The following is a 12,977-nucleotide window of genomic DNA, read 5'->3' as shown; positions in this document are numbered from 1 at the left end:
TTCTTCCTCCGTAAGTCATGCGTGTCATAAGAGGCAACTAAAATGCCGGGAGCAAGGGGCTAGTAACTGCTTCTCCTGTATATATTACTAAATTTAAAAGGAGAAACTTTCGTTTGTCCTTTTGGGTCACCCCACCTCAGTGGGATACGGCTGGTGCGTTGAAAGAAAGAAACTACATCACACATCCCTGTCAAAGCTTTACTTTCACTAGACTCCCTCCATCTTACTAACCCTAACCTGAGTCTCTGTATAAAAACTCTTTAACCATCTTACTCATGGGTATCTCATGGAGAAGCACCTAGTTCCACTCTGATAATTGTCAAGTTCCAAATTCAGTTTGCCATATTCTCTTGGACTGTCCTGTCATACCAGTAAGCATGCAGAATTTACCTCTGATATCATCCACACTCAGCCCTGGTGTGCTGTATGACCCTTGTGGGTTGCGCACTTGGTTTTGATGATAATGATAATACTAAGTGCTAAATCCACTAAAGTAATATCTTTCCAAAGCTATCTCCTTCCTTAATTAATTTTTCACTTCTTTCTCTCTTACCCACTACTATCTCCTTGTACTCCATCTACCCCTTACTCTTACTGTAGCTACCACAAATGATCAGACATATCAGTTGTTTCTCTAAAACATGTATATCCAGAAGTCTACCCATCAACCTTGTGTCTACTAATACGGTCTATCAAACTGCTCTCACTGCACCCTACATTGTATATTTATTATTTTTTCTCAAAATAAGAATTATCTATTACCAAATCCCTTATTACACATAAATTAATGATCCCTACTTTCATCAGCCCCTGGCACTCCAAACTTATCTACTACACTGTTATTTATAACAATTTATGATGTGTGAGAGAAAAGTCTGAGTTGATTGTCATTTCAACAAGTCATATTCACTGTAATTTCATTAATAAAGCTAAATCAGTGCAAAATATTAAGTCAACACTCAAAATGACCAAATATATATTTAAATAGGTATGAATTATCAATATCTGCCACTAAAATATTTTGACACTGTTAAAGCATGGTGGCAAGTGTGTGGTGTGAATTAGAGCATTAAGTGGTCATAATGATGTAGATATGGAAACATCAAGTAGACTTGAGAAGATATTCTGCCTGTAAATGGGTTGGACAAATATTTTTGTTAGTGGTTTTTAGGTTAGAGAAGGACTTGCCTATTATGGGTCAGCAGGCCTGCTGCAGTGTTCCTCCTTTCTTATGTTAAATAAATGATTTATCAAAATTACTAAAATCTTTGACAAAACAAAGGAAAACCTTTATAATAAAGTATGCTTCTTGGTATTCCCACATCTACATGAGAGTAGTGTTTACAGCAGTCTAGATTAAACACTAGCTATAGCGAGGAATAGAACAATGGTGACATATACAGGATACTTTAATCTAATGCTTAAAGTGCTCTGTATATAAAAATCATCTTCCAAATTCACCCAGGGGAAATCTCCTCAGTTCCTGTCTGTTTGTGATATAATTCATTCAAAACAAATAAAAAATTAAAAATAAAATTCATATGTGAGTTATCTAAAACTGAAAAAAGATGTATAAAGAGGAAATCTTCAAAATGTCCACTTGGCCATGATACTTTGGGCCAGGAAAGTTTAACCTAGAGATCTCCCACACATTTAACCACACACTAAACAGCATCCATTACACAACTTATTATACAAAATTCTCATTTCCCTTTAAATTCTGACTAGAAAGTCTTTTATAATGATTAGAGAAGCAGTAAATAGCAGTTACATACAATACATTCTGGATATTAAGGGTTTCAGAATCCATTAGTTTTTTCTTGATATCATTAGCTTATGTAGTTCTTTTTTTGTGCAGATGATAGAGTGGGAGAGGCACTGTCAAGAAATTTTAATGAAAATAAGAAAAATTTTTGGAGTGAGTTAAACAAGTTAAGAAAGCCTAGGGAAAGTATGGATTTGTCAGTTAAAAACAGAGTAGGGGAGTTAGTAGATGGGGGGAGGGAGGTATTAGGTAGATGGCGAGAATATTTTGAGGAACTTTTAAATGTTGAGGAAGAAAGGGAGGCGGTAATTTCATGCACTGGTCAGGGAGGTATACTATCTTTTAGGAGTGAAGAAGAGCAGAATGTAAGTGTGGGGGAGGTACGTGAGGCATTACGTAGAATGAAAGGGGGTAAAGCAGCTGGAACTGATGGGATCATGACAGAAATGTTAAAAGCAGGGGGGGATATAGTGTTGGAGTGGTTGGTACTTTTGTTTAATAAATGTATGAAAGAGGGGAAGGTACCTAGGGATTGGCAGAGAGCACATATAGTCCCTTTATATAAAGGGAAAGGGGACAAAAGAGATTGTAAAAATTATAGAGGAATAAGTTTATTGAGTATACCAGGAAAAGTGTATGGTAGGGTTATAATTGAAAGAATTAGAGGTAAGACAGAATGTAGGATTGCGAATGAGCAAGGAGGTTTCAGAGTGGGTAGGGGATGTGTAGATCAAGTGTTTACATTGAAGCATATATGTGAACAGTATTTAGATAAAGGTAGGGAAGTTTTTATTGCATTTATGGATTTAGAAAAGGCATATGATAGAGTGGATAGGGGAGCAATGTGGCAGATGTTGCAAGTATATGGAATAGGTGGTAAGTTACTAAATGCTGTAAAGAGTTTTTATGAGGATAGTGAGGCTCAGGTTAGGGTGTGTAGAAGAGAGGGAGACTACTTCCCGGTAAAAGTAGGTCTTAGACAGGGATGTGTAATGTCACCATGGTTGTTTAATATATTTATAGATGGGGTTGTAAAAGAAGTAAATGCTAGGGTGTTCAGGAGAGGGGTGGGATTAAATTATGGGGAATCAAATTCAAAATGGGAATTAACACAGTTACTTTTTGCTGATGATACTGTGCTTATGGGAGATTCTAAAGAAAAATTGCAAAGGTTAGTGGATGAGTTTGGTAATGTGTGTAAAGGCAGAAAGTTGAAAGTGAACATAGAAAAGAGTAAGGTGATGAGAGTATCAAATGATTTAGATAAAGAAAAATTGGATGTCAAATTGGGGAGGAGGAGTATGGAAGAAGTAAATGTTTTCAGATACTTGGGAGTTGACGTGTCGGCGGATGGATTTATGAAGGATGAAGTTAATCATAGAATTGATGAAGGAAAAAAGGTGAGTGGTGCATTGAGGTATATGTGGAGTCAAAAAACGTTATCTATGGAGGCAAAGAAGGGAATGTATGAAAGTATAGTAGTACCAACACTCTTATATGGGTGTGAAGCTTGGGTGGTAAATGCAGCAGCGAGGAGACGGTTGGAGGCAGTGGAGATGTCCTGTCTAAGGGCAATGTGTGGTGTAAATATTATGCAGAAAATTCAGAGTGTGGAAATTAGGAAAAGGTGTGGAGTTAATAAAAGTATTAGTCAGAGGGCAGAAGAGGGGTTGTTGAGGTGGTTTGGTCATTTAGAGAGAAAGGATCAAAGTAGAATGACATGGAAAGCACATAAATCTATAGGGAAAGGAAGGCGAGGTAGGGGTCGTCCTCAAAAGGGTTGGAGAGAGAGGGTAAAGGACGTTTTGTGGGCAAGGGGCTTGGACTTCCAGCAAGCGTGCGTGAGCGTGTTAGATAGGAGTGAATGGAGACGAATGGCACTTGGGACCTGACGATCTGTTGGAGTGTGAGCAGGGTAATATTTAGTGAAGGGATTCAGGGAAACCGGTTATTTTCATATAGTCGGACTTGAGTCCTGGAAATGGGAAGTACAATGCCTGCACTTTAAAGGAGGGGTTTGGGATATTGGCAGTTTGGAGGGATATGTTGTGTATCTTTATACGTATATGCTTCTAAACTGTTGTATTCTGAGCACCTCTGCAAAAACAGTGATTATGTGTGAGTGTGGTGAAAGTGTTGAATGATGATGAAAGCATTTTCTTTTTGGAGATTTTCTTTTTTGGGTCACCCTGCCTCGGTGGGAGACTGCCAACTTGTTAAAAAAAAAAAAAAAAAAAAAGTGTATGTTGGGGGGGGGGGGGGAAGAGATACCAGATAAATTTTATTCTTCAAATTATAGCTAATATACTGTATTACAAGGTTTTGTACTAGAAAAAATAAAGTATTAATATATAAAGGTGATTTTGTTCTAGATGTTAAAGGATTGTGTCAGTCTTTGCCCTCAAATACCTCCATCAAAGTGATCATCTGCAAATCGTTCCTGGAGTAATTAATTGTGCTTCGGCTGAAAACTATAAATAATTTTATTTACAACGTCTTACCACATCAACTACATTCACTTAACTCATGTAAGTGAACTTTCATTACAAAATTTTAACACATATTCAAAGGTGTACATTACTGAACAATGCACTAAGGCTATTGCGCATATTCCACATCAACATGGGTTAAGACACCACTGTATTTATTTTCAGTTGTAACTTACATTCACACAATATGCTTCCAAACTTTGCTAGTGACTTCAATATCCTTGTCATAAACACATACATAACTTTGCACAAATAAATCATGAAAGATGAACTCTGAGGCTTATTATACAGTTTATGTACACCACATAATTTATGTACATTAAAGCCACTAAAACAATCCAGAGAGTTAAGTTTTAGCCTCAAGTCTTATTTCTGCACCCTATGCTCTCTCTCTCTCTGCTTATGGTTGCAAGCTGTAAAACTGCAACACATCAGTGAACTCCAAATTTTTAATAAGGGTTTTCTTACAGACATCCAATATATTCTTTGTAAATGGAAATATTTCAAATATAATCCCAAGCAAAATGTGGTAATCATAGACTAGTACTGTGCTGTGTTACTGGACTGTCACCTATGGACACTAAATTATATATGATTTCAGACATTAATAAAATGTTATATCTTGTTGTGACCAAATGAAAATTCTTCCTTTGAATTCAAAATGTTAGATCTAAGTTTCATTTAATGAAGTGATTATTCCATTTTCTACATTAAGACAAAATATGAACCCAAAGAACAGCAAAACTATACAATTTAAAATAATTTTTAAAATTCTAAAGACAAACAAAATTATGAACAAGGGTGTAATCAGAGAGAAACAAACACACAGACTGTCATACTATATTTTCTACTAATATCTTTACTCACAAAATCTATTTTTTCTTCAAGGATAATGCCTATACAAAAAAGTATAGAATTAGAAAAAATATCTTCATAAGCTTTGAGTAACAACGGCAACTCTCCGAGAACAACTTATTTAGACTGGGCCAGTTGAGTTATCCTTATATCCCCATTATCCCTGTATGGCATCCACAGCTTACTCAACTACACCAGTCTCACAGCAAACTTTTCCATGACAGATACTTCCTCCTATCTTGGTACAAAGAGTTAGCCTGAAAATCAAGCATTATCACAATCCCACCGGTGGGACTGTTTACGTGACAAGGTGTTTGCGCCCGCGTATCTTATTAATAAGGTTACAGATCTTGAGGGCAGGGCCAAGTTTAAGCCCCATATACTTCATCATCATGTCACTGTTGAGTAATAAGAGAGCCTTTCCATCAATCTCCTGAAAAAAAAGTATATTTTGTATTTGTATGTACAGCATGTGTATCTGTTACACATCATTTGAAAGCTTTGAAAGATTACCTGAATCCCAACTCAGCTAGGTTTAATTACGGGAAATAATTGTTACATAGTTTCTGCCTACCAAATCTGGTTGCCATACTGGCAGGGAAAACATCCACTGCATTTCCTCTCAAAGCTATGATATTTTTGCCTTTAAAACAAATGCAGAAATTCCCTGCTTGACTACTATGTTCCCATTTTTCCAAAGAAACCCATTCTACAATCTGAGATGCATTCAAATTCATCTAATTTATTTTTAACAATGAAATTATAAAAAAATGTAATCACCTGAGATGAGTTCCTTCTTGAGAAGCTGAGATAAAGCATTCTGGGCAGTGTATGATTTACATCAACCACTGTGAGTGCCAAAATACTACAGTGTGATAAGGATCACATTATATTAGTGTGAAAGCTAAGAGGAAGAACACAATCCACAAAGAAAAAAAAAAAAATGCATTCAGTACTTATTTTTGCCCTTAAAAATATGTTCCCACCATGAAGCAGTGGTATCAGTAATTAAACACTAACGACTCGAGCACCGGAGAGAAAGAGAAAACCTAATTAACTGGTATGACTACTATTAACAAAACAAAATCAGTTATGAAAATAAGGACAATATACAGAGACAAGTCTATGATAAAGTAACTTATAATGCAATATATGTTAAAAAAAAAAAAATCATGCATCTGATAACTGCTTTATTTAATTTGATCCATTTGATTTTGAAGGAATTCAGAAAACTGTCTACATGCAAGCTTTCCAGTCTTGGTGTTGAGGGAAGTTATTTGTTCAGCAGGCTTTACAACAACTGATTGCATTTCTTTATGGTTACTACTAATTTTTTTCCTAGATTGGGCAGTTTTTATTCAAACTCATGAATCCTCTTGGCTTGAGCTGACCGAGTTCAAGGTCAGCAATTTTTCTGACATGAATGGCCTGTAGTGATTCTAGTTTACTGTTAAATGTTTTGTAGGTTATGTGCTAGAGATCTGACGTACTCAGCTTGCACTCTGGGTATTTGGTTGAGATTTCATAGAAGAGTAAGGCAGTCTTGTAGTAGGTCACCCATGTTTGCTGTTGGTTTCATCAGTCAGAGTAAGAGATATAGGTGATGTTGGCCTCCAGGCTATTCATAAGGGGAGGTGATGGAGTGAAACTCCATCACCTCCACTCTTTATAAGTTTCTAGTGTTGGTTCTCCTGGGCTTCCCTCTGCCCATAAGAACACTGATTTTTTATAGTGGTGTAATGAGCAGATCTTGTTGCACTAACAGCTTGGGTAGTTTGTTCATCTGGCAGTGAGGGTGATGTTGGATAGAGCTGGGTAGTCCTCTACTTTTAGTCAGAAAGTTTGATAAATTGGTAGACTTCCAGTTATTTATTTCATATTGTGTTTCCACGTATGTTAGTTCAGCAAAACTTAATGTTAGGACATAATACAGAGCTTGTATTAACTCGAGGGGTTTCAAAATTAACCCTTTCAGGGTCCGTCCCGTAGATCTACGGCTGGTCGGTGAGTGTCCAAACCGTAGATCTACGCCAAAATTCTAGCGCCGTCAAATTTAGCGCGAAAGCGCTCATAGGCCTACATATGAGAGAATGGGTCTGCGCCGTGGGTGTGCGCCATAAACAAAAAATCTAGGCGCCTGCATAGCATTGTGGGAACGCCGGCTCAGTCGCCCTTGTTCACCATGCCTCGTCGCAAGTCAGCTCTCACTCCCCGGAAAATTGGGACTCTCCTCTTCCTATCTGATAGTTCTGACACTGATGGAAGTGGAAATGAAGACGAATTCTACGGCTTTGATCAGTTAGTGACCGAAAAGAATGACCAGGATATCGATAATAGTGCAGAAAACCCCGACGATCCTCGACCTTCTACCTCTGGTGTGGGCACTCGTGACTCACGGTCGGGTGTTCCTAAACGTAAGAGAAAACTAATATTTTCCCGTGGCCTGGCCTCTGACTTCAGTAATGACGATGATTCTGACGTGGATTGTGATTTTATTGCGCTCGACGATCATTCGAGTAGTGATAGTGAGGAAACATATTCACCAGTGAAGCGTCGGTATGTTCGCCGCCGCATGCGCTCGGGTAGTGTACCCTATGCTGTGTCTAGGGGACGGAGTACATCCCGTAGTACATCCCGGAGTACATCCCGTGGCCCTACACCCGTTTTAGGTAGTGATAGTGAGGATGATGTGGCTACACTTGGCATGGATGGGCCACAAACATCAGTGGATGGTGTTAGTGGGGCTGGTGGTGGTAGTGGCACCGCCATGCGTGACTCGCTGCTCCACGCGGGGACCCACGCTGCTGACTCGTCAGTTCAAGGACAAAGCGGAGCGTCACCCACGAGCCCGCCACAACCACCCGTTCAACCAGCCTATGATGTCCAGTATCCACCAGCAAACCGTATCTGGGATTGGCAGCAAAATCCCAATTTTGTTCCCAGCCCTCACCACTTTGATGACTCTCAAAGTGGAATTCTACCTACCTGTCCCCTTGGAACCACGGCCAATGAACTGGAATTCTTTGAATTATTCTTTGACCAGCCATTGATGGAAATTATTGTCAGGGAAAGTAATAAGTATTTTCAGTACACCATGGCAAATACGATCCTATCACCACAGTCAAGACTACACAGGTGGAAAGAGACGACTGTTGCAGAAATGTATTTGCTTTTTGCAACAATAATGCTTATGCCTCACGTCTATAAGCATAATATAAAAGCATACTGGTCCACAGATCGGCTAATTTGTACCCCATCCTTCAGTGAAATAATACCAGTGAACAGGTTTATCTTACTGTTACGTATGTTGCACTTCTCTGACAAAACCAGGCCTGACAGAAGTGACAGGTTATACAAGATTAGAAATGTTTTCATGTATCTCAAACAAAAGTTCAGGATATACTTTTATCCATTCAAGAATCTTGTAATTGACGAGTCTTTGATTTTGTTCAAAGGTAGACTGTCATTCAAGCAGTATATACCGAGCAAGAGGAACCGCTTTGGTATAAAATTGTTTGTACTCTGTGATTGTGACAGTGGCCTGGTGTTGGATATTGTTGTATACACGGGTAGTAAAACATTGAAAGATACCAAGATGTTATTGGGTATATCAGGTGACGTAGTGAGAAACATGATGGCACCATATCTTGGTAAGGGCCATACATTATATACCGATAACTGGTACACAAGCCCATTACTCAGTGATTTCATGCGAGTGAACAAGACAGATGTGTGTGGCACAGTGCGTTCTAATCGTAAACATATGCCCAGGCTCAATGCAGGTGTTCGTGGTGATGACGTGCAGGTGTTTACTGCCAATGACATCATGGCATTACGGTGGCATGACAAACGAGATGTCACATTGTTGACAACCATTCACCGTAATGAAATGCAAGACAGTGGCAAAGTTGATCGAGTGACTAATGAACGTATTCGAAAACCAGTGACAGTGATTGATTATACACAAAACATGCGCTTGGTTGACAAGTGTGACATGCAGATTGGTTTTGTTGACTGTGTTCGTAAGAGTTACAAGTGGTACATGAAACTTTTCTTCCATCTCATGGACATTTCAATGCTGAATGCATATAATATGTACCAAATAAAGACTGGTAACAGACCACCGTATGGTGAATTTTGTTTGTCTGTTGTCAGACAACTCATAATGAAGTACCAGGTAACAACACCTGCAATACAACATGGTCCTCGAATTCATCACAATATACCCAAGCGTTTGAGGAGAGAAGGTGATCATTTCATAATACAGCTTCCTTCAACTCAAAAGAAATTTGCTCAGAAGAGATGCATTGTCTGTGCACAAACAAAACGACGGCAACAAAGACGCAAAGACACTCGGTTTATGTGTGAGGAATGTAAGGTGCCTCTGTGCATGGTGCCTTGTTTCAAGGAGTTCCACAAGCTCCAGCAGTTCTAAAACCATGTCCAGTGATTGTAAATATGTAAATATATGATAGAACATTAGTATTATACAATATTTGTGCATGTTTATTGTAATAAACAATAGTGGTAAACAATAATATGATAATAACTTTAGTGCGGTTATTGTGTTCAATACAGTGAGTATATATATATACATTATATACAGTATTGGTCTCTCAGGCCCCAAATGTTAGTAGGAATAGAAAAAAATTGGAAAAGAAAAGAAAAAACAACAAAAAAAACAAAATAATATAATACGCGTATGTGGAATTCGTCGATGTTGCCGCCACCACATCATTTTCTACAAACTTCTTGGCACTGTATCTCGGTAAGTACTGATCAGATTCTAATTTTTTTTGTTTTATTACCTTCACAAAAATATGCTCTTTAATTCTGTAAGAAAAAATAATTTTTTTTTTTTTCAAAATTCCTTGGACACTGGTGCGTGACTTCAGATTTTGGCCTTGGACCCTGAAAGGGTTAAGGGGCTCTGTTTTTGCTGCCACTGGCACTTTGGAACCAATTATTTACAAATGCTGGTCATTATTTAAATGGAATATACAGAAAACCCTCTCTCACTGTATGAAATATGTACCTGAAAAATGTCATCCTGTCTAAAAATGCATTATTTAAAGTGAAGAATGTGAGAGAAAAACAAGATTACATTGCTGACACTCAAAATTGCCAAACAACTTTTTTAAATATCCTAATAAATAAAAAATAAATTTGATCTTACCTTACATTCTAATAGATATTGCTTGTTGACACAGAAGTGTGTAGAGAGGGTTGATGTGGCCGTGTTGAATGTAGTGAGGCTTATCAACTCGACACTAGTTACAACGTAAAAATAAAGAGCCGCATTATATGTGCACGTGACATTTCTTTACCGAATTGTATTAGAGGAATCTGCTACACCTATACCAAACAAACATTTATGTACAAAAGATAAATGCATCTGAGAAAGTAACAGCCAAGGAAAATGTAATTAGATTGTAATAAAATGGTGTTGGGAGGTGGTTATTACTGCTTTGTTAGGGAAGGGAAATGTTATCTACTGATCGGCTAATACTCCGCGGGAGGTCTTGGGACTGAGAGGAGAGGGTAACACTTATGACTTAACCCCTTGAGGGTCCGTGTCGTAGATCTATGATTTTACGTTGGGGGTCCAAACCGTAGATCTACGTCATGAGCTCAGCTCGCTCTGATAAGCTGTGAGCGGTAAATTTTGGCCTTGATATGAGAGAATACATCTATGTTGTATGTGTGCACCACATAAAACAAATCCTGCAGCACATAGTGCATAATGAGAGAAAAAAAATGAGACCGTAATTTTCGATTAAAACAATGACTTTGCAGTATTTTTTCGTATGTTTTTTATAGTTGTATTTGCGATTTCTTGGTCTCATTTGATAGAATGGAAGAAATACAGAAATAGAGATGATTTTGATTGGTTTTAGTACTGGAAATGGCTTGAAACTGAGCTCAAAGTAGCAGAAATGTTAAATTTTTGCAGATGTTCAAGAGTAAACAAATGACCTCACATGTCTAATACACGCCTGCTGGTGGGTCTAATATACATTCACAAATGTGCTGATATTATTTATACTATTATTACAATATTGCATAACAGTAAATCTTTTATTTTTTGGTTTGAACAAAAATTCATTATGTGAATAAAAAGTCAAAATGGAATTCATCAGTAAAGCCTGAAAACGTAACTAATGAACAGAAGAAATGTTAGTTTAGTGCCAGGAATGCCTGTATTATTTATTCTGGACCCTATTTTGAAATTGGAGTATTTTGAACTATGAATTAAATTGGCCAAATTACCAATTTCCAATCACTTGATTTTGTAGTTGAAACAGTTGACTTGGCAAATTCTTTTGCTCAATTGATAGAATAGAAGTAATACTAGTGAAATACCTAAGAATTTGGTCAACTGGAAAAATGTAATTGACCTAAAATGGGAGTCAAAGTCCGCAAAATCGCCGATGCGTAAATATCACCGACACATCAAAATTCGTGAGAGCATAATTTAATCAAATTTCCATCAAATTTCGTACTTTTTGTTTTATTACCTTCAGAAAAAGATTCTCTACCATTTCATAAGAAAAAATAACAAAATTATTTTTTGAAAATTCTTGGACACTGTTGCACCCTTTGAAATTTGGCCTCTGGACCCTGAAAGTGTTAAAGAACACTATAAAAATCTACACAGAATAGTATCAAAGGTGTCCATTTTTCAATAGTATTAGACCAAAAGTTCGCTTTGTTGAGTCACATTATTACAGGGTTTGAATACATAATTTTTTCTCATTTTATTTTTCAGGAAATGCATTCATACTGTGTGTATGTTAATTTCAGCTACCAAAATTATCACCTGCCAATGTGCATCAGAAAAAGTAAGTCACATTTCCTTACCAAACTGAACAGTGGTTGTTGTTGCTTGTTAATATGCAAGTGTGTGGAAATGGTTGATGTGACCTTGTACAAAACCTGTACAAATATGTGGCACGGAGTATTAGCTACCGTGATCAGCTGCCGTCAATATGTGAACACTGGCAAATACATATCATCTTTTCCAAGTCAGTAGAGGAGTTGTACTAGATAGCAAGGCCAAGCAATTGCAATTTTCAAACCAGAGCATAGAAGGGAGTAAAATAATTACAAATTCTGAATGATTCAAAGTTTTAAGATAAAAACTTGAGATGTTTCAACAGACTGTATGCCATAGATTTCCATGTTCATAATCAATATGCCTATCTATTTTTTATCAAGACTTTCAATATCATTCACAGCTCTCATGTGTCAGGGTCTGGTATACTGGGCTATCTGAAGGGGGGACACTTCTAGCTGAAGCATCTGCTTGTTTCCATGTCCAAAAAAGACTAGAAAACATTTATGGTACATTCTAAGAAATTTAGGAAGTGCAATTTGTTTTTGCATTTTTTATGTATCACTTTGTGGAATCTAAAATTCTTTGTACTACAATATATTGTGTCATTTCAAACACTATGTAAATAAAGAATTCCTAATTATGGAATAGTTTAAATAAATTAAAAAAAAGTTATATGATATTCATCAATTGTAAAAGAATCATAATTTCCCCTGTAAGTAATTTCCTAACACAGTTTTGTATCATGTCTCAACTCATTTATGTGAAAGTGTAAAACTACTGTACTTGTAAACCCTTCATCTGCAGACAAGCACTGCATAATGTTAAAGAAATGTAATTAAAGAGAATTACGAATAGTATAAATCAATTATTAATATTGTATACAGTGCATTACACTGTAGTATTGTATGTTCTGGCATATAAAGTTCATGATCATATAAGGCACACCTCAATTTTGGCAGGCATATTCTGGGAGAAAAATAAAAAGTGCAGTACTTGCTAGGCCTAGTGAGTTGAAGGTGAGCATAAGGTA

The 12,977-nt window shown here is 37.1% G+C and overlaps 1 protein-coding gene across 7 annotated transcripts in view; it reads right to left on the bottom strand.

Moving 5' to 3' along the window:
• Window positions 1-5,080: 5,080 nt before the first annotated feature.
• Window positions 5,081-12,977, bottom strand: part of Scm (Polycomb protein Scm) — a 240,670-nt gene continuing 232,773 nt past the window's right edge. For 6 of the 7 annotated variants that reach the window (XM_070103632.1, XM_070103630.1, XM_070103636.1 and 3 more), the window contains exon 14: window positions 5,081-5,542. In XM_070103632.1, the coding sequence (XP_069959733.1) occupies window positions 5,408-5,542 (135 nt within the window). In that variant the 3' untranslated portion in view covers window positions 5,081-5,407. The remainder of the gene's footprint in view (window positions 5,543-12,977) is intronic. The other variant, XM_070103637.1, reaches the window with a different exon arrangement.

Source organism: Cherax quadricarinatus, chromosome 86, assembly GCF_038502225.1.
Source record: "Cherax quadricarinatus isolate ZL_2023a chromosome 86, ASM3850222v1, whole genome shotgun sequence".
In the NCBI taxonomy this organism is placed as follows: Eukaryota; Metazoa; Arthropoda; class Malacostraca; order Decapoda; family Parastacidae; genus Cherax; species Cherax quadricarinatus.
Note: the sequence above shows the minus strand (reverse complement) of the source record. Positions and strands in the feature narration are given on the sequence as shown.